The sequence below is a fragment of the Trachurus trachurus genome (genome assembly GCF_905171665.1).
Source record: "Trachurus trachurus genome assembly, chromosome: 23".
NCBI lineage: Eukaryota > Metazoa > Chordata > Actinopteri > Carangiformes > Carangidae > Trachurus > Trachurus trachurus.
In genome coordinates this window covers 13,733,847-13,757,552 of record NC_139912.1, presented here as the reverse complement: position 1 = coordinate 13,757,552, position 23,706 = coordinate 13,733,847, and the positions used below count along the sequence as shown (strand labels likewise).

Sequence of the window (23,706 nt, the reverse complement as noted above, 5' to 3'; positions counted from 1 at the left end):
TAGATACGTTAAATGAAAGTACCTTCCTTGGGATATGTGAAGAACCTATAGTTAATTACTTAATTGTACACAATGTTCCTTTGACTCCCATCTTGCTGAATTAATAACATCTTGTTAATAAATGTATGCACAATGGCACTTAGAGCCAAGTAACCTGTTTAGTTTCGTTTTATAAGTTGGAACTACAGCATCTAATGACCAACACTGCCCTCCTCTGCTGAGTTTTATGATTGCACATAATTTTTGTTCATGCTTAGTGTAGTCATGATATCCAAGAAAATGAAAGGATGGAGTTTGCATTCTCATCTTGGGACTACATACAAGCATTATTTAGATATATTTCATTATTACACACTAAATAGTCTCTAATGGCAATCATATTTCCCACACTGTGGTAAGTGAAATGCAATTAATTGTTTCTCAGCACAAATGTTTAGTTAGGATGCTAAATTGTATATACCTATTAATATTAATACATTTAGGTATACACAAGTAGACAACAAGAAGATCATGTATAAATAACAGTAACAGGGTTTTTCAATAAGCATATTGATCCTTTCAAGTTTCAAGTTTTCAAGATCAATCTTTATTGTCCCCAAGGGGCAATTTGTGGTGCACAACAGCCAGCAGCAAAAACAAACAAACAATTGAAATACACGACAATGACATGAGACAATAGTTTAAAAAAAAATTAGCAATCAAAAAAGTACAATAGGGAATAACAATAAATAGTAAAAACAAAAAGAAAAGGGACAATCCACCTTAAAATGGCTATGAATCATTTATTATTTAAAAGCCCATGCGTTGTCCCTGTCGTGTCTCCTCTTCATTGTTGAGTGAACCATCTTCTCACCATGGACGATCTTTGGTCTCACCGTGTTCGCTGATTGGCTGGCTGTACAACAAGGCCGAGTAAACCCGAGTGTAGTCGAGGGTGTACGTAACGTTAGGTGCGCCAGAAATTTTGGTGACGACAACAAGTCCGCCCGCCCCCTCCCCCGCCCGGTCTTCTCCGCTCGTCCTTCCCCCCTGCCCAGCAGCCAGCTCCACTACCAGGCAGGAGTCCCCAGCAGCACGGCGCGCAACACAACACACTGACAGCTGCGACTGACTCACAACCGAGGGGGGAAAAGATGGAGCGCAGAGACGGAGACTTCAACATACTGCTAGCGACCGATTCATACAAGGTAACTAGCTAACTAACGGAGGGAGAGAGGGAGGGAGGCTTTGGGTGGAGGGGAGCGGCTGATGGATGAAAATTGATAAAGTCAAGGTGGTTTCATCATCAGTCCCAAGGCCATCACACTGCTCTCTGTGGCCGGTCTCCGTCGGTTAACAGCAGGCCGTTAGGCTGGAGGAAGAGGAGGAGAGAGGAGGGCTGGTACAGGGGAGAAGATGGGGTGCCAGACTCAGAAAGCAAAGCAGCCATCCCTCTTCGAGATAGCTAACACAGCCCCGGGACTGATGCTGATTAATACGGAGCCAGTATTTCATTTCACCGGCTTTGCCAGTCTCTCTGTGGTATCCGGGCTAGCTGAATTAGCTAGCTTGCTTGCCTGCTAGCTCATAGAGAGCGCAGTAGGAAGACGAAGGGGAATGGTTGAAAAAAAAAAGAAAAGAAAGAAGAAGCATTAGGAGCTAATATTAGCCACTAGCTAGCAAGTGCTTTGCGGGTAGCCCGGTGAGCTGCTGCACATGGGTAAAGTCTCATTCAAGAGCCCCGGCCGGGTGAAGCGTTAGCCAGCGTGGAGCTAGCCGCTGTCTGTAGCGATGTATCACTTTCGGGGAATCAAAACCGAAAGTTAAAGGAGGGAGCAAGCCGGATGCATGTTACCCAGAGTGACACAGCTAGGTTAACTGACCCGCAGTGGATGCATTTACCCGCTCGGGGCCTTTTAATGCTATTTAACTTAACAGTTGGCTGCAGGCTTGTGAGCGTTGTTGTTATAATGGGGGAAATATAACATCCAGAGACGTTTTAAGTGCCATAACCCCGGCCGCTAATGAACTATGCAAACAGAGGGTAAATGCACTTGCAGGTGCTGCGCTGCCGCACGTAGGAATTGGCTGTCGGTTTGTCGGGCGGTTGCCATGTACAGCAATCATGTTTTACAGCATTCAGTCATCGAGATGATGGGACGGAAAGGCAGTCATTATCATAGGAGGCGTGGGGGCGGGAGGTAGATGTGGATACCGGTAAATTATTTGTTAAGTTTGAAAGACAGCTAAAAATGAAACTGAAAACTGTAGACTGAGATCAAATACCAAGTTGAACTTTGAAATGTTAGTCTGATGAAACACAACTAAAGCATTTACTCACATGATGAACCCACCATTAGTTAGCCTACATCAGTAAGTGGTGTAATCATTGGCACTGCCTTATGTGGAAAAACACTTCGTTGTGGAAACAGGTTGTACTTGAAGGCATCACGTGAATCTGTTTATTAATTCAAATGAGGTATATGCTTTTTTTACATTCAAATAAGGTGGCATGAGGTATAGAGTAATGCTTTTTTTTCTATAACATATCCTTCAACAAATTAAGTTGTCTACTAATTTACTCTTTGACTCCCAGCCAGGCTTTGAGAGTGTGTGAGCGTTTTGCTCTAAGACCAGTGAACCATATTACAGCTAAACTTCCCATAAAAAAACCCCTAGTTTTACAGTTCTTTACAGTTTTTTGTGAAGATTTAGTTTTGTTTCTGGATTTGAGGATGTAACTTTCAATTTCTCTTTCCAAGGTACAGTAACAGTTTTGGTTTTCATTTCTTGGAACAGGTGTGTGAAGGATGGAAAGTCTGTTCTATTTATACTTTATTTCCAGTAGTTTAAGGATGAGTTCAAAATATAAGCTCTGGTGAAGACTTATTTAGACACTTCAGATCATAAATGGTCACATTAATGTTAATGTCACTACTGATTAGTGGCACTCGTGGAGGCAGGTTGTTAAGGAAAAGGACCTTCACTCCTTCAGGATGTGTCCTTGTTTTCTTAAAAAAAGAAAAAAGCCTGTGGGTGAGAAGTTCTGTTTTTATAACCGAGCTGAACCCATGAGTTGTAACCTTGGTTATAATTTGGTGCTCTGATTGTTGCCAATGATCACTTAACTTATAATTGTGAAAAATGTGGTCAAAAATGACTGACATCTGCAGAGCAAATCAAATTTAAAGTGCTGTCATTCAGTGGCACAAGAAAGGCCCCGTCAATTATCCAGTTTGTGAGGCTTTTACTTTGAAATTAGCTACATTGTATTAAAGATATTATACCTGTTGCCTCCTGTAGAAATGACTCAATGAGTGTATCATTTTGCATGTTCATTTTTTTAATTAATTTGAATTGATTTGATTTAAATGAAAGGTGATTTAAAGTAATAAGGTTAGTTGTGTGAGACTTAAAAATTGTCCATTATGGTCGATGATGGGTATAAATTTCCCTATATATTCCTCCCTAGTCCCTACTATAGAAACTGGAAAGTTTTATGTTTTTCTTTATCCCTAAAAAGCAGAAACATCACTGAGAAAACGTGTTTCTAGTCACTGTCTCAAATTTCCTGTTGTGTCTTTGCACCATGCACCTGTGTTGCTACTGTACACCAGGCTGAAGTTACTGTCATTGTGTCTTTAAACTGCCACTTGAGTTACACAAAAGATAAAACCTGACAATAAGCCAACTTTTCAGTTATGCAAGATCTGTTGTCTCTACTCCAGAGCTCAGACAAAAGTTTACCGAATTGACAAATGTCACTGTTTACTGTGTATTGGGGTGTGCATCGTTGCTTCAGTGAAAGTCTGTGGTAACCTTTGTAAAGAGAGAGGGAGGGATGTGGGAGGAGAAAGCTGAGTGACTCGCAGACCAACCAGAGGCATGCACTTTGTTGACAGGACATAAAAACAAACTGTACCTGAATGCCTTTTTGTTTTGTCTGGTGGATCGAAAAGAAAGACTCACCCAGAAAGCCAACCTCGCCTATTGTCTGGAAACACACATACACACACATGCACAGGGCCATTGTTGCTATGTGGAATTGGATTTGAACATATTACAGGGTGGAGGCCATACAGTGTGTCATTGTTCCCACAGTTTTTTTTTTACAAAAAGCAATACCACAACACAAGGATGTCGCCATATGACCACTTTTATGTAACATGACATTTTTCTGACCTGTAATCCAGATAGAATTACAGCTACTAAGTCGGCACGCCTCCAAGATTTTTGTGGGAAAAACATTTTCACAGAGCAAAGTAGCTACAGAGTGGGTCGAGACCTGTGACATTTAAGTAATGGGATGGTCCGATGAAGCATTTTGCCACATGCTGCTGCAGGCTTCAGATGTTGTCCCGCTTGGAACGAGGCCGCACCTGAAAGTGTCCTGTCTGGTGGCCGAATGAGCACTTCTGATGACCAAGCCTTTAATTCTTCACCGAGGGCGATCAGAGACACAAGGAAATCCTTAAAGGACCCTTTTCCACAAATATGATAGTTCTCGGATGTCTTCAAGACGTGTCTGTGACATGCTTCGGTCAAAATACTCCAAGGATCAAACATCACATCTCTCTTTTCATCTGTTCAGAACAGCTGGTTTCAGTGCCTGTCCCTTTAAATGCAAATGAGCCACTGCTCGCCACGCCCCCTCTACCAGTACAGGTACTCACACGTAGGGTATGCAAATGTGAAAACTGATGACATCATTGTACGTCAACTGAGGGAACAGCTCGTAAAACCAAATGGATTTCGACCTCGGGAGCCTGAAAATGTCTGAATTTTTGGTCAATTCTTACATTTTGGAGGCCGAAAGGAGAGACAAACATCCCAAAATATGTGTCAAGAGCCTTCAAAAAATATTTCCATAATACGTCCCCTTTAAGGGAAGGCTAGAGCGAAAACTTAATAATAATAATTGATGAGTGAAAAACATTGACCCTACTTGAACTCTGTACTTTCATAGGCAGTTGCTGAGTGTTTGTATCAAATGAATCTGAGCCATCTTGGTTAACTCTGAAGTAGAAAACAGGTTTTCACAGGTAACGCAGTGTCAGCACAGATCAGAGATTGAAGTGAATTTTAAAAAGTTAAAGTTGTGTATGACTGCAGCAAACAGTTATTTTCATTAATAGCTCACCTTCCCAGTGAAAAGTCTTTATATAAAATCTGCAGCTTTGAAGATGTGAAAGACTGTTGTCATTTTAAAATCATTGAAAGAAACATTGACTTTTGATTTCCCATCAGTGGGATCAATAAAAAGTCTTATCTCTCTCTTATGGCTCGAGGGGATTGTATTTGAGGAACAAGCTGTCAGCAGCACAACATATTACCACCTCATAAAGCTGTGATGGGAACTGAAACAAAAGAAAGAAAAAAATTGACATGGAATAAAAAAAAAAGCTCAATTTCTAATCACCTGATTAATCCAATACGCACTCAGAATTTAGCTCTGTTTTGGTCTCCACCAGCACACGTTAAAATTGTGTTCACACACTTGACAATGGGATGTCAGCTACTACACACTGAATTACAATCGAATGTAGCTGTCCATATTCTTAACTAATAGTCTAGGGTCGATAATGAATTATTAATCCTTAAATGTTTTTGTGGGCGGTGTCCCTTGACGGCTGGTTTGTGTGTTTACATGGGCATGTGCACCAGTGAATGTGTACACACACGTGGTCTGGCCTAGTGTCATGTTGTATGTCTTGACTCTATTTTGAGTCATCGAAAGCTCAGAGGAAAGGACAGAGACATAGGTCAAAGAAACTGAGTAGTTCATTGACATTTATCTCCTCTCTCGTCTCTTCCTCACAAACTCAGCTGGTTTTCTAGGTTGTGATTTAGCCTTCAGGCCATACAACCCTAGTTCCAACACAACCTCAATGTATTTATAAAGGTGTGAAGTCCTGTGCGTTAGCCTACCAAGGTTGTGGTCGAAGGAAGGACGAGGCCTTGACCTATGTTTACCCTTGATTCATATTCTGTTGGTTCTGTAGTAAAATCCTTTCTTGACTTGGAGACAGAGTTGCAAACATTTAAGATAACAGACAAACTCTGCCCTGTCCTCATGTCCTCAGTCTGTTAATTCAGTGCACACAAGTGGTGCTGTGATGAGGGTTAAATCCTCAAATGCCCCAGTGTACTCCCTGGAAATCCCTGAACTCATTTGGGGGTTTAATTGATGACTTGGCAGCGACGGCCGACTGCTGCATCTCGTCCTTTTTTTCTTAGTGTGTGCGTCTTAAAGGTAGCGTGTGTCCCTCGCACAGTGTTTATCTTTGTGTATGAAACATGTCTGGGCATGTCTCAGAGGGGTTTGCTTGATTCGAAATGTCACTGCTCTCGGTATCATATCAGGCCGCTGACAGTAGATTAGAAGATCACTGAAAGCAAAGCACGCACCAAACTGAGACTGGTATTTTCTGGATAATGACACAGTAGCAGAATAATAGAGGACGTGTCTGCGTGTAGAAAAGTCTAACATGCCTCTCACCCTGGTTGTGACATGTATTTGATTTTAACACAATAGATGGATAGATCGTTCTTTTACTGGACTGGAATTTGGTTTGATACCTTGTAATTACAGATGACTGAGAACACTACGATGGCGTTGCTTCATATACCTTCTCGTGTTGTAACTCTGTAGCTCTCTGGGCTGCATGTGTTTGCACCGAGTTGTTGAATCCGCTGACTCATTTGTTTCTGAGCATTGAGATTTTATTTGCTCCTTGAAAATGTTATATTACAGTACCTTTGCATCCCAGAAACTGCTCCAACATCACACAACAGTATAACATTGAGATGATTATCAGACTTTGCAATGTAAGATTGAAGGCATTTCAACATTTATGCAAGTTGTGATTAGTTCCTCTGGAAGACAATGTTATCTAATGGTGCACGCCCTTTATTGTGTAATGTAGAGGAGTATATAGCGTGTCCACTTGCTCCTGTGTAATAAATGTAGCATGGTTATTATAACGTAGAGTTGAGCATGCACTCCAAAAGTCCTTGTACAAAAAATAGACCTAACCTTTCACACGTCCATAACAAGACAAGAGTGTTGCTATTGATTTGTACCTTGTTAAGAATTCATGCATTGTTAAATCTCCTTACCAGCTACTCAGCAAGAGCAAGCACTGACTATGACTTTTCTCATGTATCCTGCTGCTTTTAGTTGTGAGGCGTAGCCATTGGAAAGAAGATCCATAGCATTACCTGTTAGAATGCAACATTATCTTCAACTGGTTATTTATTGTAGATACCCAGGATCACGTTTCTGATCTCGTCAATATGTGCTCTGTTTGTCTCTGTAGGTAACACATTACAAACAGTACCCCCCCAACACAAGTAAAGTGTACTCCTACTTCGAGTGCCGCGAGAAGAGGACAGATCCCAGCAAAAGCAGAAAAGTCAAATATGACAAAACTGTCTTCTACGGCCTACAGTACATCCTTAACAAATACCTAAAAGGTAAGTTCTCACTCAGATTTAAAGGTCCCATGTTGTAGAAAATGGATTTTTGACTAAATGAAATACAAGGTGCTATATAAATACTTTGATCAAGTTTCAAATGCATTGTTATATAAGTTACACTTTTTATTTTCACTTTTATTATTGCCAGGTGCAGACTACAAACTTGACTGACCAAGTATTTTAGCCTCGTCATCAGAATTTGACTTTCTCTTTAGCTAATTTCAACACTAACTAACGACTGCCACTTGCATTTACTAGTACATTTTGTCAGGTTTTGTAATATGCTGCCTGCGGTTGGCCTGGCTCTGTGTCAGCCAATCAGGGTAGAGGCTCGAACACCAATGCAAGACACCTCGTTCTTGCTAGAGCTTCAGAGACTGTAAGGGAGGAGATGTGCAACTGATGTTAAAACAACTAATTTATCCAGGAAAAACAGAAGACGTGTATTTAGAATTAAAAGAGTTCAATGTTTTGTCCTGTGCAATTGGATGAATAAGTGTCCTGCAGAACACATGGAGGTCTGAACTCCAACCCAGTAGGAGCTCTGCCGGCTGCCAGGCTGAATGACTTTGCAGCTTGTATGTTTGAAGCTACCAAGCCACATCCACTGTGGCCGCTGACTCTTCAGGCCTTTTGTGTAAATAAAAAAATGTGTTTCCAGTCAACTTAACAAATTAAATAGGGTAACATTCCTATGCTTGGATTACATAACCCAAACATAGACTCTGTTTTCCTTAACTTTTTCATCAGTTTCACCCTCATGCTGTTGAAGCTGCACAGTACAGCCGTTATTTATTCGACTTTTGTTCAGTTTATTTTTATTTTTTCAATTAGAGAAGATTGAGTACGGGTTAAAAACAAAATCACCACAAGCTTTATGGCTCCCTCTGTGATACTTTATTGGTCCCTGTGGGAGAAATGAATCTTTTTTTCTCTCCCATCTCCAGAGCAAGGTCAGAGCACAGGGTCAGCCTCTGAACAGTGTACGTGGAGCTACTCAAAATTCAGCCCATTGCTCAAGGACACTTCAGCAGGGCAGGTGTCTGCTATTGTGGCCCACGGCAACAGTGCTTTTACCCACTTTAAAAAACCAGCAAGGTTACAATGTGCCTCACTTTGATTAGAGTGTACAGGGCGTAACACACACAGCCAGCAGGTTACGAAGAAATAGGTAGAGAAAAGACTGAAAGTTGGATGTGTACAATACACTCTCTGCTCTAATTAACTCAACGTAGCGAAGGTGGATGTTTACGATAGCTGGTTTGATCCCGAGGGGCATGAGAGAGCGCAAGAGATATAGAAAGAGAAAAGGTTGAAAGAAAAAAAGAGAGAAAGGGGAAAAAAAAGAATCTCCCTCCTCCTAAGAGGATTTCATGGTGTGGTAGCAGAGGTGCGGGGGAGACGGAGAGCCAGGGATAACAGAGGGAGAGAAGACAAAAGCACAGCTGCTCTTTCACCGTCGGAGGGAGAAAGGCCAGCTGTCTGTGCGCAGCGTCCCTCCGAGCTCAGTGATTAGGCCAGTCATTAGAGATGCATCCTCGACCCTCGAACTCACCCAACCAAAAGTGTGGATCATGATTCTTGTGGAGTGAGTCAGGGAGTGAAGTTTTAGTCCTCCCCAACTTCACTTTCACAGAGGGAGTAGGGCTGCAGGAGACGTCAGTGACTTTCTCTCAGACAGGAAAATCACAGTGAAAGCAGAACCTCTGTTTACCAAAAACCACACTACTGGAAGTGTCAACTCAATAGTTTTCCACTCACATGACATAGTCTCAGATAATCATGTCTTTTTTATATGAAATTAGTTTAGAAATATGTTCAAAAAAACTTTCCTAGTAAAAAAAAACAGTCAAAAGGAATAATAAATGAGCTTTGCTGGCAAGAGTTAGATAAAACCATTGATACCTCTCTTATGTTTGTACTGTAAATTTGAAGCTGGTGCCAACAGGTGGTAAAAGAAAAGAAAGACTTGAAACAGTGGAGAAACTGCTATCTATATTTAGAAACTACTGTATGTCAGCTCGCCAAAATCATACCCAAAAAACTACTGAAAAGTTCCTGGTCAGAAACAAGTCAAACTTGAAATGGAACAAGGGCTCGGTTGGCTGGTGTGTTTGTTGTGCGCGTCGTTGCCGGACAAAGACGCCTTGTCTGCAATGCACGGGATGCTTGTAATTTAATTACATGTTTCTCAGACATCTCTCTCCGTACCTTCATGTCCCTCTGCTTTATTCTTCCTTCTTCCCTCATTCCCCACCTCCGTCCCCTACTCCTTTTCCTCGTCCTCTGCAGGAAAGGTTGTGACTCAGGAGAAGATCCAGGAGGCCAAGGAAGTTTACAGAGAACACTTCCAGGATGATGTTTTCAACGAGCGGGGCTGGAATTACATCTTGGAGGTGAGAGACTGTTGCAAGTTCCCTGAAAAGAAAAGAAAAATCAAGGAAAGACTGCTGGGAGTTGAAACCAGGTGTGGAGGTGTACATATACACAGGTGCCAGCATGTGCTCATGTTTGCACATGAAACATGAAGAGGAGGTATCCAGATGCTAAAGGACAGTCGCTCTCTCTCTCACACACGCACGCGCACCTTAGGACGTACAGAGTGTTCCTAATAAACACACATAATGTACAGTGAGCAAGCTTCGCAATCTGATTACTGTTAGATTGAATTTGTTTCCAGATTGGGTTTAAAGTGTTTGTAGCGTTTTTGATCATAAAACCTCACTGTCACACTGTGAGGGACAACTCTGCAGCAGGGCTAAAAATAAACGGTCTACATCTTCACAGGTAGCTCAGTGGTTAAAAGCCATTTCTCACAAATAAAGTAAATTCCTGACGTGTAATGAACGCACGCTAATATGAGAACAAATCTGAACCACATGCGGCGCCGCAGAGGAGAGAGAGAGCTCTTCTTGAGATGCAAGCCGGATAGAAAATGAGTCAATTTATGTATCTGAGAAAGTGTGAACACAATGTTTCTGATTATTGAGAGACACTGTTTCAGCACCTTGGAGAGAGCACAGCGCTCTGTACTGACAAAGGATCTGCTCAAGTGAGGAGAAGTGTTAATAAAGCCTTGTTGACACTCGGTCTTCTCCTCTCAATTTGTCAGCCTGTGTATTTTTTCCACTAATCACTCAGCCTATGGCGTTGATGATCTTGTAAACCAGCAAACACATGGCCCATATCGAGCATACAAATGTGCAGGCGGTGTGTGATATGTTATGAAGTCCTACTTGGAGATTCAGGGTCTTTCATCCAGTGCAAACTTTGTATTTCGATGTGAAATGCAACATAAGATTTGAAAATTTAGCTTCAGGCCAGGTTTGAAATGCAGGAGCTGTGTGTGTGTCTGTGTGTGTGTGTGTGTCACTGCCTTTCCACACAGCACCAGGTGTGAAGCAGATGTCTGAAGGTTGCTTCTCACCAGCTCTCCTTTCTCTAAGTCATGTCACTAAAAATAAAAAAAAACACCCTTTCCAAGCCAAGGAGACGAAGCTGACAGTGAAAACCTGATTGTAATTCTGGTATCATTTTCTGTGTTTATCTGTGTGCCTCCAGAAATACAAAGGACACCTGCCCATTGAAATCAAGGCAGTGCCAGAGGGGAGTGTCATTCCTCGAGGCAATGTTTTGTTCACAGTGGAGAGCACGGACCCTGAATGCTACTGGCTGACCAACTGGGTGGAGGTAAGTTGATCTTGTTTGTCTTTCTCTGCCCAGAATGATAAGTGTATTATTCTGTTAGTCATCATCCTCTGAGCTTAGGGGGACGCTGGCATTGAACAGGCCAGCATCTGATGTGATTGCATTGTGGGAAGTGTAGGAATCAGATCCAGTGTTTTTTGGGATTTGGATCACACTGCAAACTTAGTCTGCAAACATCTCAGCGTCTGCTCTTTCTAATTTGATGATTTTTATTTTGATCCACCCCCCAAGACTTAATGGAAATGCCGCACTGGATTGTTGCATTGTTCCTTTAATGGCTTCAGTCTCCAGTTTTGGATTAGCATGTTAAAATCGGCTGTAAATGTATCGCTCCTATATAGTAGTTGAAACTTCTCCTGTTGCATCTGAAGCAACAATGCCAAGTTTATCAGTAGGAGCTGACGGTTAGTTTTGTTTGATTATCGATTAAAGACAAAAGACATTAGCAACATTTATGCTCTCTTTATTGCGTTGTCGAGTTAATAGTTTTATAAAAGCCATAAGATACGTGGCTTGGCAGCGGGCCCAATGGCGCTTCTTATCTCATCTTCTTGGAGAAGCCCAGTGAAATACACTCCTGTCTCGGCTTATTGCTTAATCGTTTCCCTGAGATGTGTTGTCACCGCAGCGCCGTGATTCATACAGGTTGGCTGAAAAGCACAAGATCAAGAGAGCTGGATGTTGGAACATTCTTTGTGTGGTGTTTTTGTAGTCGACAAAATAATTTAGGTCCTAAATCACCCCCCCCGCCTCTCCCCCTCTCAGACCTGTGTTCTTTTCCCCGAGGCATCACATCTCTGAAATGATTCTAGACACTGTGAAGAATGGGTGTCGGCTTTTATTCACTCAAGTTTATCAATCAATCAGTCGTGTTTGTTCGCTGCAATCTGGAAGGAAATCATTCAACATCTTGGGAAATCTGCTTTCTGGCTTTTCCTGCTGAACCAGGTTTAGTTGGGTGAGCAGATTGATTCCTGAAGATCACCAAGTACAACTAAGCATTGTTTTTTTTTAAATTATATTTTACCTTTGTATCTTGCTACATTTTACTTTAAGCATCAATTTTTCATTTTTACTCGGGGTTATGTGCCAAACTACATCTTAACCAGGACCGGTAATTTACTCTCCGCTCTCCTTGTTGCCCAGCAACTGCTCAGAGAGAATTGTTGTCATTGCACTTTGGTTTTTGTTTGGATTAAATAAGAAGTAGTGTGATAGTGAGCCTTAGAGGAGCTATTAGGTGGATATTGTTACATTTGGACAATAAGAGATTGAATGTTTTCTTCTGTTTCGTTTTTTTTAATTTACAGCTTAATTTTACAATTAGCACAATTCTAAACTGAGCTGAGCTAACAGGGTAAGCTTATTTCAAACAAAGCCAAACTGTCTTAAATCCTCATCTTCCTGTATCAGGCGTCATCACAGAACACAAACGCTGTCAGGTTGATGCAGTCAGAAACAAAACTCACTCAAATAAAGGTTCAGTCATCTGAAACAAGCAGCAAACAGTTTGAACTTCAGCCTCCGGCTCAGTATATTTAGGACTCTGAGCTAATGCTCAGTGCGGCTCCTCCCTGAGATCAGAAACATCTCATGAACTTAATGCTGCATGAGCAGACTGCAGTGACTCGGCAGAACTAAATTCACTTAGCCCGTGCGGGGAAGTGCTCGGCCGCTCCATCTCTCACAGTGTCAGCTCTGTCCATAAACATCTTGTTTGACTTATTGCACAGATTAATCCAGCAGTGATCCTTTTAGAATATGATTAAACAGAGACAATATGCTTCTTGTGTTTCAACCCATTTGTTCACAAAGAAAGAATTTTACATGATGTACAATGGGACGGCTGTGAACGTCTCGCAGACACATTTTTAAGCAAATTAACCAGAAGTTTCTTTTTGTCTTGACTCTAGTCTGCATTTGCATTTATGATCTGATACACACACACACACACACAGTCACACAGAGCGATAATGACAAACACCACAGTAAAATGAAGGACTGTTTGACATGGGTCACCCATAGCCAAGAGCAATGTGACAGCACATACACAAACACACACACACACACACACACACACACACACACACACACACACACACACACACACACTTAGTCAGTCTTCACAGCTGATATAAATACATCCAGGAACACACACACACACACACACACACACACACTCACACACAGTCATTCTTCATGTCTGATGTAAAATTAGCTGTAGTGTTTAGCCTGGTGTCCTTGGGTTGCGTCATTAGGTCAAACTCTGTTTCTCTTTCTCTTTCATGCTCTCTCTCTTTCCCCCTCTCCCCCTTTCTTCTTCTTTTTATTTTCTCTTCCATCCTTTTCACCATAATCTTTTATTTTTTTGCATCCTTGCCCCCTTTTCTCTATACCCCTACGTTCTTCATATTCATCCCTCTTTGTCCTTCCTTATCACCCTCCATTTTGTTCTGGGACATTGACCGAGAAGTTATGCAGGCACGCGAGTGTGTTTGTGTGTGTATGTGTGTGTGCGAGTGTGTGTGTGTGCACACACATTCCTCCTGAGCGTTGTTTGTTACTCTCCTTCCTGCTTCATTTTATCGTCTGAGACATTATCCTTCCTGGACCGTCATAAGTCAGTATTAATGTGAACAGAGAAGAGAGATGGTCGGATACACAGAGAGGTCATGACCTTTAAACTGACTGTGTGTGTGTGTTTATGTGTGTGTGTGGACACTGGCCTTGCTTTGGCCCAGTCACATGAGTCCATATTATGGTTTAGATTATGATTCATCTAAAGAGGCATGTGACCTACTCAGGGTTACAGGGTGAAAACACACACTGCATAGTATTAGTAGGCTACGTCAAGTGTGTGTGTTGTATGTTTTTTTTTTTCCCGTGGGTGGAGAAGCCATAACTGTGTGTCTTGGTGTTCAGAGCTTTTGTTTTATTTAATGACTTTTCACACCCTCTCTGCTGTCAGTCCTGTTGTCATTCATAGCTTCATTTGAGTCATGGTATGTGGCAAATACAGGTTGCCCTGGTTACATAATATCTGTTTCATGTGGTAGCAACACCCAGGGGTTAGCGTATTAGGTTTCTCTGCCCTGGAGCGGAAGTAAATGATGACACTGTGGTTTATTTGCTAGACTCTCTGACTTGTTAGACTCCGATCTGTAATCTGTTCTACTTTGACAAGATGAATTTTGAAAATTCATCGAACCATCACAGATACACACACACACACGTACTATATGCTGCAGATTGTAGGAAGTGTGTTTTCATGAAAATTCCCAGTTGGTGGTGGCGAGCACAGATAAGCCACTTGTTTTCATATTGAAATCTATGATTCTGGTCCAGAGTTGACATGCGGCATCGAGGAATGTACTTTTCCCAGAGTTTGTCTTGTGTGAATGAGCAGCCTCCTTGATCCCCCTGAGCCTGTTAGTTTTGGATATTAGTACCAGCTGAATACTGGGAAGATGGGGCGGCGGGTGGACTAAACATTCACCGGTCTGTTCAGCGCTGAAAAAAGACTTTTGTTGTTTTTTGTCCAAGAGTGGAAATATTTCTTTTTTTCTTTTTCTTTTTTACGCCTTGTTGTTTAAAATGGAACGTAGAGAAAGGCTGCAGGGTCAGTGGAGAGAGGGAGATGATACATCAAAGGCTCCAGGCTGGATTCGAACTCGTGTCGCTGCAGCAACCACTCAGCCTTAATGATGTGCACGCTACCAGCTGAGCTAACGAGGCGATGATGGGTTTGATTACATATGAAGAAGTGGTATAGTCAGACTCTGTGAAATGAAAGTGGAGACGTGATGAACTGGGCTCTAACTTTTTTTTCTTGTCGCTCTCTCTATCAGACCATCCTGGTTCAGATCTGGTACCCCATCACCGTGGCCACCAACTCCAGAGAGCAGAAGAAGATCCTCGCCAAGTACCTCCTAGAGACTTCTGGGAACTTGCAGGGACTGGAGTACAAACTACATGACTTTGGCTACAGGGGAGTGTCATCACAAGAGGTACACTTACAGTATATATTTAATAAAGTGGATATTGTAAAGGTAGAACTGGTATTCTCATACTTCAGACACTGTTAGTTTTTTCAAGCAAAGCAACATATTTGTTGAAATATAAATATAATGTGTTATAATTGGCTTATAAACGTGTATAAGTATAGTTATAAACACTCATAAATTATCGTAAGGCTTTATAACAATAAGCATAACACATCATAGAGCATCATATTTATAATGCATTATCGATGTGGGCATCGTCAGCGAGTTACTAACAGTTATAACGTATTATAATACCTGACCTTATAAGTCATGATAAAATTCCTTATAGTGTGTTAGGATTATTGTTATAAAGCATTATGATCATTTATAACTATAGTTTGACAGTGCTATAACTGCATTATAACTCATTATAAGTATGGTTATAATGCGTTACTGAGATAGATGTCAAATAAAGTGTTACCGAGATTGTTGCCAAATTGCCAAATATTAGAAATATTTTAACTGTAGCACTTGACAAATGTTTTTACGTTGTTTGATGTTCCGTTTGTCCTTTTATGCCGCTCTTCATGCCTTTTTATTGCCCTTTGGAGACAAATTAAGTGTTTTGAATTGAATTGAATTGAATGTAGATTATTTAAAAAATAGTAGTTGGGCAAAATACAGTAATCCCAACTCATGGTCTACGTACTAGCTTTCTCCAGAGCTTTCAACCAGATCACCTGGTGTGTTATGAGTAAAAAAAATGCTAAGAGGACCTTGACAGATGTCACAGGTGGTCTTTTAATATGATAATATAAATAAATAAAAAGGATGTAAAATGTATAAAGGTAAATATGTATGAGATTTTTATCCCTCACGACCCCTCCCCCACCTGTTTGCAGACTGCAGGCATCGGGGCTTCCGCCCATCTGGTCAACTTCAAGGGAACAGACACAGTCGCCGGCATCGGAGTCATTAAGAAGTACTACGGCACCAAGGACCCTGTGCCGGGCTTCTCAGTGCCTGCTGCAGAACACAGGTACACACACACAACTACACACTTGTCAATCAAGATTTTATTTATTCAGTGCATCATTGCAGCTTTGACCCTGCTAGGAAACAGATTATCTCCCGGTGTAGCAGTCAAGTGTCTCCAGGCTTTCACGGGAGATGTAGAGGCACCGTTTTCGCGGTGATGTAGGGCAGTAGTTCACCACCTCCTTTAATTATTACACCGGTGACGTGAGACGTCAGAGTAAAGATGGGTGTCTGCTAGAGTGCTCATCACTCCTCTTAAGGGATATACAAACTTTGCAGAAACCGTAAGTGTAACGTTTAGCCCCGAGAGGCTGAATTCCTGTGCACAGCGGTAATTATGAGCACAGGCCCTGCATTCACATATTCCCAGAAAGCACCAGGGGTATGGTCGGCTCGGCTCGGCTCGGCTCAACTCGTCTCCAGCGTTGCCTCCGGTCAGATGAACCCACATTGTGGCAAAGAGCCAAATCCGTAAGCAAACTTTTTCATCCACAAGACAAATTAATTTTCAAAGTAGAAAAACTTGCTCCAGATAAAGGCTGGTTATCTGCCAAAGCCGTGGATGGAGGGGTTTTATCAGCCTGAGTGAGAGCGTAACCAGTATTTAGTCGAGCTCGGTGTTAATTCGCTAGTCTGATTAGAGCTTGGTGGCCCGCACACTCATTATGTGCTCCATCCATCTCACTTTGTGAATGGGGCTGTGATTGGCTGAAGGTGAGGGTTTTGATTGGCTGCTGCCTTGATGCACATGCCCTCATATGTTCCTGGTGTTGTTTTATGGCAGTGATCCATTTATACTACACAGACACACACACACACACACACACACACACACACACACACACACACACACACACACACACACACACACACACACACACACACACACAATCTCCCTTTCTGTTTCGTCTCATGAGCACGGTTACCTCCATCTCACCACCAGGGCAGTTACTGCTGCTCCATTGCATCCTTCCTTCCCGCTCCATTGCATTATGGGATGGTGGCAGAGGTTGTCATAGTAACTGTTATGTAATACCCCCCTTGTAAAAATCTGTTTGGTTTCCACCTCATAGGGAGGAGTCACAGTGAAATTCCACTTTGATTTTGATACATGTATAAAGAGACAGGAAAGGGAGGAGTGAAAAAACAAGGGTGTCACCTTCCTTTTTTCTTTTTCTTTTTTCGCAAAACTTTGTCACTGCAAACAAATAACAGAAATATTCATCAGGAATAATCAAAACTTGTACATAGGGAATACACACAAAATCTTGTTGAACAATTTTAATGTAGCAACCACCAGCTACAGAGTCCTACAGTTTGAGCCTCATATCCAATATATTTCTTGGTTTTATTAAGTCGATGTCTCATGACCACAGCACATAAAATTGAAACTTTGCCCCGACATTTGAGCCTCAGGCACAGATGTCGAAATTATTACCTGTTCCAGATGATCTGTGCTTTCTCATTAGCCACATTTGTCATCTCATGGCCCAAACACCACCTGCAGGTAACAATTAGACAAATATAGTCAGATGGATAAAAACTATGACGCACTCTGCTATAAGACCAGCAAAACATGTCTTAAATATGTCTTATCCTTGTCTCCATATTAGTGGATTAAATCCTGTCTTCAGAATCCTTCAATTGTTATTTACATGTGCTTACTTTCATCTCATGCCTTAGGTAAGAACAGTTAAACACATCTTGTATCTTGAGTTAAAGAAATGCAGTTTGGCTCCTGTCTAAAACCTGGAGTGCGCTGCCCTCTTCTGGATGTTCTGTGTCATTATCATGATGACTATCATTAATATAAGATAACATTTTACCTTGAATGCCCTTACTTACTTGTCTCTTAATTTTGAATGAATGATGGGAAGTTTTTTTTTTTTTTTTTTAACTAGTCACAGTTGTTATCTGTCTGTGATTATAGAGCAAGGATTAATCATTTCCCTGCTGTCTTCTCCTCAGCACCATCACAGCGTGGGGCAAGGACCATGAAAAAGACGCCTTTGAGCACATCATCAAACAGTTCCCCAACGTGCCCGTGTCCATAGTCAGCGACAGCTACGACATCTACAATGCCTGTGAGAAGATCTGGGGAGAAGACCTACGGGGCCTGATAGAGAAGCGCAGTGCAGATGCTCCGCTGGTTGTTCGCCCAGACTCAGGAAACCCACTGGATACAGTTTTGAAGGTGAGCTCATTGGCTCACTTGCTTTTAAACAAAGAATCTTGGGACGTCTCCTGTGTACAACTTTCACATCCCTCTCTTGTTGTACCTGTGTCAGGTTCTGGAGATCCTGGGTAAGAAGTTTACTCCAGAGGAGAACTCTAAAGGTTTTAAGGTTCTCCCTCCTTACATCAGAGTCATACAGGGAGATGGAGTCGACATCAACACGCTGCAAGAGGTACAGGCAAAACAACAGTCGGTTTCATCAGTCACTAAGTAATGTGTCAGCAACAAGTTTTGACCGTTGATCTCTTCATAGATCGTGGAGGGGATGAAGGAACACAGGTGGTCCATTGAGAACATCGCCTTCGGCTCTGGAGGAGCTCTGCTGCAGAAACTGACCAGAGATCTGCTCAACTGTTCCTTTAAATGCAGCTATGTGGTCACTAACGGACTGGGGGTGAGGACCAACACACTTTAAGAGAGCAAAATGCAATCTGTTGCGTTGGCTGCACACTGTACCATGTAAATGATAAACTTGAACTACACAAAGTGCAACACTCAACACCCACTTTCAAACTAGACTATCGCTTATTGTCGATCATTTGTGTGTCCCATTTAAATACCTCACTGTTACAAAATTGAATAGCTGCATTTTTAAAAAAGCAGATTGTCTCTCCTCTCTTAAAATACAACACATAAATGGTCATAAATAGCCACACAATAGAAAAAAAACAGAGCATGGTTAGAAATTCCTTGTCTAATATATTTTCCTGTGCTGTTTGAAAAGGTGAATGTGTTCAAGGACCCAGTGGCAGACCCCAACAAGAGGTCAAAGAAAGGTCGTCTGTCTCTGCACCGGACACAGAGCGGAGACTTTGTCACCCTGGAGGAGGGCAAGGGCGACCTGGAGGAGTATGGCGAGGTGAGTACAAACACCAGATGAAAACATACATGCATGCATTTTAAAAGAATCAAGTACACCAATACTGACCTGCCTGTTCTTTCACCTTCACCACTCCTCACCTTAATTTCCTTAATTTCTTTTTTTTACACTTTTTCCAACTTGTCTTTCTCTTCACCAACAGGACCTGCTACACACAGTCTTTCAGAACGGCAAGATTGTGAAGACATACACATTTGATGAAGTCAGAGACAATGCTAAGCTCAAAGAGAGTGAGCTTGAAGAGTTGCTGCACTGAGTGCGGCACTACTAAACCCCCCACCCCACCCCGCCTCCCCAACCCCCCCTCCAAACGACCCCTGCCCCCTTCGACCCCCTTCACCTTTTTGGCCTCCGACGTTACCCCAGAAAATGGAGGTAGCGTGCACTGCTAATAGACCCAACCCCCTTTGAAGCCCTGAGAAGCCCATGAAACGTTCCTACAGTATAAAACCCCCCCAAAAAAAACTCCCTGAAAATTTTTGCGGAACTTGACCCTCGGTTCCAAAACGCTGGCGGTTGGTTCTCCGATGAAGTGGGGGGGGGAGGGGGTTTGGAAAACTCGCACACCTCTGATCAACGGCAAACAACCCACGAGTGTGAGGAGGGATAAAAGAAAGAGAGAGAAAGAGAGAAAAGAAAACGTGTGAGAGGTGCATTAAGCGTCAGGAAGCGCAGATGTGTAGAGAGAGAGAGAGAGAGAGAAGTGTTTCTTTTTTTTTCTTTCTTTTTTGATCATGTTGATGAACCGTGACTTCACATCCCCGTGCTGCTGCTGCTGCCCCCAAATTGAACTTGAGTATGTTGCACTGATGAGGCTTGACGAACGGCGTCATAGACGACGACGTCAAGATTACGAGCGCCTGCTGATCGGCCCACGTGCCAGCGACACAAAAAAGCCAATGAGATATGATTGTAGTGTGTGTTTTTTTTCCCCCCCCGAATGAGCTCCTCGGCGGCCGCATGAGGAGTGAACACATGGTGAATCAAAGTGAGAAAGGTCACAACAACGGAAAGATGAACACGAAGCCACACTCACACCAACAGCCGTGCCCTGCGTATTGTGTACAGAACTGTTTGGAGAAAAAAAAAAATTAATGTCTGAATCTACTTAGCTTTGTCCTTTTATGTGAAGGAAGCAAAGGATGATCATGGTATATAGCATTGCACCTTTAACACTGATCGACAATAGCTAACGTCTTGCTTTGACTCAGCGACAGAGAAGACCGCGGACACTTTGCTGTCACTATGGATGATGAAGGAATTCATTTTTCCCCACTTTTCTTCCTTTTAATCAGTAGCTACGGCCAAAGGTATAAAGGCCAACATCTATCAAGTACTATATGAGTATTCTGTACTCTTACTCTGCTAAATGAAACGTTACTGGTGCATCTCTGAAGGTATATAAATGATCATCTACTGCCCACAGTGCATTCACATCATGAAGGCTCAATCTACAGTCAAATTATACCACAGATAAATCTCAAATTCTGCTCACCGAGTGAAACCTTTCCAATTCAAAAAGTGATGTTTTTAATGTGTTACGAAGTCCAGATTCAGATTGGGGTCGCACATGTGTAACCACTGGAATAGATTATCTAGATATTTTGGAAACGATGGAATAAGAGAATTAGGAAAAAGATCATTGTCCGTCATCTTTCAGAAGCCCTGAATCTCTACAAAAGAAGCAGACAAGATTAGATTTTCCTCATAGACTAGGAAGAGTAAAAAGTTTGGGATTGGATCTTCATGATAGTGAACACTCTTGAACCAGTCTTTGCTGTATAAGACCAAGAGCTGATGTAAAAAAAAAAAAAGAAAAAAAAAATACATCGCAGAAATCATCTTCACTGGAATGAAGACGATTTAACTATGTGTTTATGAAAGATTACTTATGTGGCTCCTGGGGTGAAATGTATGTTCAATGTTGGTTCTGATGTGTGTGTGTATGATTGGATCTACGTTTGTGCGTGTATGTATGTGTGTGTGTGTGTGTGTACTTTCTTCCTTTAAAGGATTGTGTAGTATTCCTTTATGCAAATGTACTTGTCGATCGAGGGGAATAGAGAACACTCTTCCTTTTACTTTTCCGGCCTTTTATTCTGAAAGGAAACGCAGCAATGTGACAAACAGGTGATGATGCACTTGGTGTGTGTTTTGTTTTTGTTTTCCTTTGGGGCAATGTGAAAAACCAACCATGGGGGCAGTAAAAGTGAGGAGCAGGATCAGGAATATTTTCTGACAGCAATATGTTACCGGCCATGCTTTGGCAGCTGGTGGAGCACAGTTGCTGATGAGCAAAACATTTCCCTTAATATCACTGCCTTAACTCACGAGGAGCAGAAACAGAGAAACACGGACGTCAGTGTCTGTTTGGAGTCATTGCCCAGGTAGAGACGGATTAATTATCTTCCCATTCAGAGCATCTCGGTCGAGTGTCACACCTGTTTTGAAAGGTGTGTTTTCGGTCACAATGCTGAGTCGGCCTTTTTCAGAGTGAAGGGGTATTTCCTGTTGTAGCGCTTGGAGGGTCTGAGGCAGGGAAAGGGGTGGTGACATCACAAGAAACTTGCTTTTTTTTTTTTTTTCCTTAAGGCAAGTGGTAAAATATTGTGCTGGGCATTTTTCAAGTTGTGCAGTTGGCACCATGTATGTGTATTATGTATTGTGTAACAAAAACACCAATAGCACAATACATTTGGCTCTAAGGATGCAAATGTTGGTCCGTCAGCTGGTCCAGACTGAAAAATCTCAACTTACTACTGAATGAAATGCCACAAAATTTGATATTGAATCACTTTAAGTTTGGCGATCACATAACTCTTCATCTAATGGCATCATCAGGAAAAGATTTGACTTAAGTGTCAGACCGAACACCTGCAAAACCAATCACATTCTCACCTCCCTTATTTCTACTGTTCTTTTGTTTAGAGCTAATTAGCAAATGCAGCATGCTAACATGCTAAAGCAAGATGTTGAACCTGCTAAACATGAGTGTGTTAGCATGCTGAGATTAGCCTTTATCTCACAAGTCCATCCTCGCAGAGCAGCTAGCACAGCCGGCCGCTGTGTTCAAGTCTATTGTGTGTCTGGACTCACTTCCTGTGTTGCTTTACATTCATAGCTTCACACACACACTCACCTGGGAGCTGCCCTCTGCTACAACAGCCGACTAAGTGTTTGCCGCCGTACAGCTATTAGAGCCTCGTGACCTTATTCACTTTCCCCCCCCCTCAACGGACACTAAAAGTCACAGACAGCTTAGCAGGCTTTAGTTCAGAGCTAGAAGAAAGCTGTGATGTCACTGACTCCTGTCCCTCGCCGCCGGCTCACACACCAACCTGCTCAGTCTTAGACAAGCTGCTGAACAGCACGGCTCGTCACACGCTGAAACAACCTGACACTATCCTCTTTTGTTTTCTTTTCTTTTCATTTTTGTTTCCGTCACTACTGTTATCTGTCAGATCATCTGTTGTCCAGTTGAGAAACAACACACTTGTCCTCTTTTTCTTTTTCCAATTGCGGGGTGCATTTTAGTAAAATTATGATTTTACTATTTTGATACTGTCTCAGTTCTTACCTCAGAGAAATTTTATTTTGTATGACAAAGGAGAAAAACATGCCAGAAATATTGCAGTAAATATCCTTATTTACAAACTATGCGGCCATACTGCCTTCTCACTTGTACATACAACAACTAGTTTGGCTGGAAGCAGAGAGGGCAGGTTAGGGAGACGACCACACCAGATAATAATATTATTATTATTTTTGTCAGAACGACCATTTTTGTACCAACAGAAGAATATCCAAAACTGCTTGACTGAACTGGCAGTGTGACTGTTTTTGTTCTGTTGTATATTTTTGTTTGTTTTTTGTTCTTTTGACTATCAAGCTTTTAGCTTTGTGCGTGTGAGTGTGTGTGCGTGCAGTCCTGTGTGAATGCCTCATGTGTACTGGATGAAAAAGTGTTTGTGAATACTTTTTTTTTTCTTTACGTTGTTGTTGTTTTACTTGTATGTATATGTTGGTTGTCCCAAATTCTCTCCCGACACAACTGATATTTTAACTAACATAACTTGCTATATTGTCATCAATACACTGATTAAAGATGCCACCCTGTCAGTTTGAAATGGTTGGTTTGTGATGTCTCTTTTTGTACAGGACTTATTGAAAATATATTGCTCAACGCTCAGGTTCAATCTTTAATATTGGATTCAAGAAACCCATTGCAGTTTTACAGAGTTCATGTTTTTGAGAACATGACAAACTAAATCAACAAATTCAATTTATTTATTGTAATACACTAATTATTTCCTGGGAGGTTCTCCACCATTGCATTCCACCAAATTATTTCTCCATGATTAGGGGATTTTGTTTGTCATATTCCATGAGTTTCATGCTTGTTG

At 41.8% G+C, this 23,706-nt stretch overlaps 1 protein-coding gene across 1 annotated transcript; it reads left to right on the top strand.

Annotated features, from left to right (window-relative positions):
* The first annotated feature begins 1,013 nt into the window (after window positions 1-1,013).
* On the top strand, window positions 1,014-23,424 carry nampt1 (nicotinamide phosphoribosyltransferase 1). The gene is made up of 11 exons (XM_083999966.1): window positions 1,014-1,187; window positions 7,299-7,455; window positions 9,751-9,854; window positions 11,020-11,148; window positions 15,015-15,173; window positions 16,052-16,188; window positions 18,156-18,381; window positions 18,476-18,595; window positions 18,677-18,817; window positions 19,148-19,282; window positions 19,446-23,424. Exons 1-11 carry the CDS (start codon window positions 1,134-1,136, stop codon window positions 19,557-19,559), a joined length of 1,476 nt encoding a protein of 491 aa, XP_083856092.1. The 5' UTR covers window positions 1,014-1,133; the 3' UTR covers window positions 19,560-23,424.
* Window positions 23,425-23,706: the final 282 nt, after the last annotated feature.